General features: G+C 39.4%; 1 protein-coding gene across 1 annotated transcript in view; it reads right to left on the bottom strand.

Annotated features, from left to right (window-relative positions):
* Positions 1 to 145: 145 nt before the first annotated feature.
* poln (polymerase (DNA directed) nu) overlaps positions 146 to 7,001 on the bottom strand; it is a 71,794-nt gene continuing 64,938 nt past the window's right edge. The window contains exons 20-24 of the mRNA XM_062993352.1: positions 5,990 to 6,100; positions 4,446 to 4,524; positions 2,701 to 2,768; positions 2,549 to 2,610; positions 146 to 1,518 (exon numbers count right to left, since the gene is read on the bottom strand). Of these exons, the coding sequence (XP_062849422.1) occupies positions 1,438 to 1,518; positions 2,549 to 2,610; positions 2,701 to 2,768; positions 4,446 to 4,524; positions 5,990 to 6,100 (401 nt within the window). The 3' untranslated portion in view covers positions 146 to 1,437. The remainder of the gene's footprint in view (positions 1,519 to 2,548; positions 2,611 to 2,700; positions 2,769 to 4,445; positions 4,525 to 5,989; positions 6,101 to 7,001) is intronic.

The following is a 7,001-nucleotide window of genomic DNA, read 5'->3' as shown; positions in this document are numbered from 1 at the left end:
TTCTTCAAGCTGTTCATGTATGGGCTCTACAATAAATAAATCTATTTATTTATTTTGGTGAAATAGATTTAAAAGTGGTATTCATTTATTTGTAAACATTTTAATATTCACATTTATTTATTATTATATGACAAAGAAATACAGAAAACATCAAACCAGAGTGCACAATGCATTAGAAACACATTTCTAAAATTCCATACATATGAACACAAAATCATGGAGTCATCCTACATGGCATGTTAAAATTAAAATCCTAAAAAATACATATAAAATGTAAAATATACCAAAAGTCATATTTTGTCATGTATACAACACAATGTAAATATATGGGGACAACTGGTTTAAAAATCAGGATGACTTCAGTATAAAGCTGTCCTGTTTTACAAAAGGCCCACTTCCACCAGGCAACACTGGGCGCAAGGCAGGAGGAACGCAGACACGGGGAGAACATGCAAACTCCACACAGAAAGGACCCAGACCGCTCGACTTGGGATTCAAACCCAGGACCTTCTTGCTGCGAGGCGATAGTACTACCCCCTGAGCCACCAGGTTCTGATTCACAAATGCACAATTTACACATTTTGGAGAAGGAGAGAGAGGTAAAATATAATAACCTTCCTATTATTATTCATGTGAGATGGACAGTGGGAGTCAGATCTTTTATAAGGAGAATCATTTTAAATTAGGTTAGCCTTTTAAGATGGTATAAGCTCAACGATGCACTGAGGGGGTGGTTACTGTGGGAGAGTCATTTGATGATCATAAAACGAGTGCTGAAACCTAGACATAAAAGGAATATTTTAAACTCCTCAGGAACATCCTCAGGAGATGCAAGGATCAGAGCCATTCTACCCATGAGCCTTTGATGCGTCACCATGCTGCTGTTACTAAATATATGAACATATTCAATTACAACTGGTAAACCTGTTGATTACGATAACCAGCAGTCGAAAAGAACTCCTGACTAGTGAACTGAGTATGTTCAATCATTTAGAATAAAGTTAGTAATGAGTTATTAGTTCATATGTAACTAGATAGATAGATGATAGATAGACAGACAGACTGAAACAGGGTGCGAAACAAAACCGCACTGGTAATACTAATGAAATGTACTCAAGAGAACAGAAGAAGAAAAAGAAAGGCACAAACTGGCACAGTTCGGCAGTGGCTCCTACGGTTGCCCCTGGATACAGCAAGCCTTTTTTAAATGAACTGGGAGCTGCAGCAGCCGGTTACCACGGCAACGGATTACAGCTCAGAGATAAAGAGGGAGTAAAGAAACGACAGAGGCGAGAAAAAAATGATAAATAGACAAAATTAGGCACGGAAACGCCAAACACAACGAGAGAGGATTTTACTCAACAAGACTCATGAAGCGAGAGACAGAGCAATGAACACAGGAACAAAGAAAAGGTTCAGGAAGATGTGTGTGTAGTACTAGCAGCTGCTGGGGGGGAGTTTCACTTCACACATGGAGCCCCATGATCGTCCTGTAGACACAGAGACCTTCAGAGGCACCTACACAAACATCACATCAGTACTGTGTTACCACTAATATTGATTTATTCAGCCCCCACTCACCCACACACACATACCCAGCTTAATAATAAATATGATTTATAAACATGTATTAACAGCTGGATCTGAGTACTGGCACTGATGTGGGATCATATCTGGCATCTGTTAGGTGTGTCAGTATCAGTATTGGTGATGGTAGATATTTAATGCTTTGATTTTTAATTCGGATCAGAAACAAATTGGGAATTCTCTTTAACCCATTTTAGGAAGACAGTCATAGAATAAAAAACAAGAAAAAATATAGACAAGAAAATAAGGAAAAAAAAGTAAATATTACATTAATTTCCAGTACAATGTTGATCTGATATGGTTTGGTTGGTATGGTTCAATGTACCAGTGTTCAAAATATGATGATGACAATATGAGAACTGACGGGTGAAGTGAATAACTCTGATTATCTCTTCGTCACGGCTTTATTAAGCAGCGAGTGAACATTTTATCCTCAAAGTTGATGTGTTAGAAGCAGGAAAAATGCGTAAGGATCTGAGCAAGTTTGACAAGATGGCTAGACGACTGGGTCAGAGCATCTCCAAAACTGTAGCTCTTGTGGGGTGTTCCCAGTCTGCAGTGGTCAGTATCTATCAAAATTGGTCCAAGGAAGGAACAGTGGTAAACCGGCGACAGGGTCATGGGCGGCCAAGGCTCATCGATGCACGTGGGGAGCGAAGGCTGGCCCGTGTGGTCCGATCCAACAGACGAGCTACTGTAGCTCAAACTGCTGAAGAAGTTAATGCTGGTTCTGATAGCAAGGTGTCAGAATACACAGTGCACCGCAGTTTGTTGCGTATGGGGCAGCAAAAGTGGGATTAACACAATATTAGAATAACAGAGGAGGGCCGTACAGCCCTTACACAGCCCTTACAATAACCCCATTGTTCTAATTACTTTTCACCCCCTCTTTCCCATTACGTTTCCCTACAGTTTTGACTATACTATAGACCCAAGCAAAATACACATGTTAATTACTTACAGAAAGACTGACTCCAAGACAGTCAATGTGCTGAAGTGATTCCATTGTTTTCTTTACCAACACTAATGAAAACCACAGGAAATCATTAAGAACAACACAAAAGGATTGGTTGATTCAATTTAAATGATCAGAAAAGAGAGTTTGGTGTTCACCTGCAAAGTCTTCCACCTGTGAGTCCTCCACCTCAAAAAGTAGTTCATCATGGATCTGAGCCAGCAGCCTAATCACACAAGTTTACAGTTGAAGTTAACACATATTTATGATCCTTTTTGTAAATTTCCTTGTCCACAAATTCAAACTCAGTACGCAATTTAACACAGTATGCAACAAAGAATACATAACAGGAACATGTCGAACTGGTCAGACTAAGCACATATCCACAGATACACAAAAAATAAAGTAAACAAAGTACAAATGAAAGTACAAGTACAGAACGACGACACTTCGTCTACAGAATTTTTACTGTGCAATAAGAAAAAAACAGTTTCAGCAGGGATGTAAATGCTAGAAGTGGCTTTGTATTAAATGCCTAGGAGGCTTGCTACACCATCTATGAGAAACAGGGGCAGTCTAAAAGCTCAACCAGGTTGGGTTGAAATCCTGCACTCAGTGGACCAACTGTACTTGAAATGGAATTACAACTGTATAATTCAGTTAGGTAGTACCTACTAAACAACCCAGTTACTGACATGTTATATGTAGGGCCCTACTAAATTCACGGGAAAATGTAGACTTCGACATCACTGAAATTTTGACTAACCAATTGCTAAATGAATTGCAGTAGGATTGCTAGGACCGCCTCATAGTGCAAATTAACCAGTAAACATGAGGCACTTGATCGCTATGTGAATGAAAAATGTTAAATTGCTAAACACAAACCTTGTAAAATGTTAAATTTCACAGCAAATTGCATATTTCACGGTTCCTGACGCACTTTTCATGACCGTGAATTAGGTACAACCTTAATTATATAACTTAATATTAGAAGAATCACCAAAATTACAAAAGCAACACTCAAACATTAGGGTCATGCCTGTTGGCACATGATTAGCTGCAACACCTGAACTCAGTATTTAGGAGGCTTGTCCCTCTACCTTTGGCTATAAAAGTGTATTTTATAATGCATGGAATTTGGTGTACATGGTACATGGTTTTGATATACATGGAGGAAATGCATTTATAAAAATGGATCATGTTGCAGAAAGACATCAACTCAAGTGAACGGAATTTTAGGACTCTGACAAGGGTGTGTTGAATTCGTGGCATTTTAAGTATTCACTGTAATTATAGATTCCAAGCAATAAAAACTAATTGAAACAGGGTTTTAGAATCAAATAGATCTCCAGTAACTGGACTGTAACTGCTCGTAGCTATTATTAGATTAGTGGGTATTTTATGATTCAAAGTGCTTTTCTATGAGATCAACTCTAAGCTGTTCACACACTGTCTGAGGTACTCAGTGAGAGCTGAATGGAAAACAAAAACTAAATGAATCTACCAGGATACACTGCACTTAACTGTGTGTTTCACATTGTAATGTGATACAGACATGAGTGAAAGGTGCCCAGAACAGAAAAGTGTCATCATTAATAGAAGAAAGAATGTTGCTAAAATATATAGGCTTTATTTTTGAAAAAGATGAGATGATGATAACTTGCAGGTCTAACTAGTAGCTAAGTGCTTCTTTTCACCTACATGAGGCAGGTTCACACAGAGAACAGTACCATATACAAGAGTACAAGAGTCACGCACTGATCTCCATTATTCCCCATCTCTGGTTACTTTTTGGCAAACAAGAAAATATTTTTTAAATAAAAAACAAACAAACATACATATTTTAATAATTTAAAATTTAACCATAACCCCAATGCTCTAATTAGTTTTAAACTGGACGTACCTGGCAGTAAAAGTAGTAGAGGAGTCAACATGTGAGCAGATTTGTATCATGGCCATCTTACAAATATCTGCCGCTGAACCTGAATCACACACACACACAGATGAAAATGTGGTAAATCAATGAGAATCCTAATGAAGACATCAGAAATGAAACAGTAATGGCAGGAGGGTGTGACTACAATGCATTTTAAAACTCAGCCCATTGTCTCCATATTCCTCTGATGTAAGTTTTATATCATCTTTAGTTTTGTTTCCTAAATGTTGCAGTACTTTAGGAGAGGACACAGTAAACTAGGCTGTTTTTTCAGTCGAGGTCAGGGAGGGTCAGAGGGCCAAGATTGGTTTGCAGGGTTCTATTACATAGATCAATTATAATCTGCTACATGCATGTACCTGCCTCACTACAACAAACAAGATGAATGTGTAAAGACAAACTGGGACTATTTTCAAAAATGGATAGACCATGCTGAGACCATGTTTATGCCCAAGGCCACATCTATAGACCCCGGTCTGATCGTTTGTAATCATTCTAATCAAACAAATATCTTAAATAATGAGTATTTCTTCATGTCTTGTCACTCAGCTCTAGAATGTGACATCACATCATTACATTAACAGCATTTAGCAGGTGCAACGGGGCCCCAACTGTGGCGGTCCGGTTATCTTACCTGATTACTAGTCTGATTACCTTAACCACTAAGACACTGTGGGCCAGTGATAGCTCAGTGGTTAAGGTACTGGACTAGTAAACAGAAGGTTGCCGGTTCAAGCCCCGCCACCACCAAGTTGCCACTGTTGGGTCCCTGAGCAAGGCCCTTAACCCTCAATTGCTCATCGTGTTCAGCTCATTGTGTAAGTCGCTTTGGATAAAAGCGTCTGCTAAATGCTGAAAATGTAAATGTAAGATACCACTGCCTATGTTGTTTGTAGCTTTGCAATGTATCTGCAAAGTTGGACATTGGTAAGTAGAACATTTTATAGTTAAAAATTAAGCGCCCAGGTGGCGCAGTGGGATATTCTGCTAGCACACCAGCGTCGAGATTCTGAACTCCTCAGTTCGAAACTCGGCATTGCCACCAGTCAGCTGGGTACCATCTAGTGGGCATAATTGGGGGTGCCTGCAGGGAGGGATGACCAGAATATGTGTGGTCTTCAAATGCTGTGTAAGGACCCTGATCAAAAGGTAGATAACACACAGCCAGGCAGTAACACACCCCGGAGAGGACGCCAATCCATTGTGGGGTCTCGGGAATCCCCCTCTCAAGTATAGTCACTCATGTCTGTTAGTTGATGTCCGACCGGCTGATAGCACCACTGGGGATTCGAACCCTTGGTCCCAGCCGTAGTGGGCTAGCCTAATTTTCTGCTGCACCACCCGAGCACATTTACTTTATTAAGTAATTAAAATTTAATTCAAAATACCAAAAAGTATTTCTAGTTGTTTAGTTACTTTTATTAATTCTATATTTACAAAATTCTATTTCTCTAGTGTTTATTTGAACCATCATAGTTTTACAAAGAATAACACTGACAGGTGCTCAGTACCTTGCACCACAAAGTTGACTGCTTGTCTCTCTGCCTGAGTCCGAACACCCCAGTCTGTCGAATGCACGTGAGGAAGGAAACGGCGCCGTCCCATTATAGACTTCACATAACCTATGCAACATAAGTACATGCTAACAGAGTTTTGCATAACCTTTTCACATTACATTCTTGCTCACAAACCATCACAAACAGTCACGAGCTCACACACAATGATTCCCCCCGAACATGAATTCCTGGTGCTTTTACAGACAATAGAATCGGCTTTACAGTTTAAACCTGCTCTGAAACCTAAATGAGGGCTCTGCTTTCTGCTAAATCTCCTTCCCAGAAGCAGAGATGCCGAGAGCGACTGGTCGCACAGAGACACTGATGCTGCTGGGAGGAATGTGCAGTCTGTGTGTGAATAAAAGATACTGCCACAATGATCAGATTAATGACAGAGACATACATGAGGGTTTATAAAAGCTTTAGTGTACATGTGTGTGATGGCTGTAGGAAATGATCTGTGTGTGTAGTCAAATAAAGTGTGTAAATAAAAAGTTGTAAATTTTTTATCTGATAGTCTGCATTTACATGATTAGAGTTTTGTGCTTCATTTACAGCAAGGGTGAGTGCAAGCATCAAATTTAAATTTTGCTCATATTTACAAAATACATTCAGGTTGGTCAGTGAAAACATTAAAAGTCCTTCTACTTTTGTCAACAAATCATCTCAATTCTTGTTGTTATGGCATTTTACAAAGCATCCCAACTTTCCTGAAAATAGGGTTTGTACACAAATGAGGCATGAGCGCTGACAGTCTCAGAAAATCTTAGCTAGGAGCAACGTCATTACATTTTTTCCCCCATCAGACTTCATGCATGCAGCTAATTAAAAACTAATGGTAGAAATTTGCCATTGGTGCAATGGAAGTTAATAGCTAAGTTAAGAAACTGTAGGAATTTAGAATTGTTTGGGTTTACACAAGGGCGGCACGGTGGCTTGGTGGGTAGCACTGTCACCTCACAACAAA

The sequence above is a fragment of the Trichomycterus rosablanca genome, chromosome 4 (genome assembly GCF_030014385.1).
Source record: "Trichomycterus rosablanca isolate fTriRos1 chromosome 4, fTriRos1.hap1, whole genome shotgun sequence".
NCBI lineage: Eukaryota > Metazoa > Chordata > Actinopteri > Siluriformes > Trichomycteridae > Trichomycterus > Trichomycterus rosablanca.
This window is presented reverse-complemented; position numbering and strand designations above follow the sequence as displayed.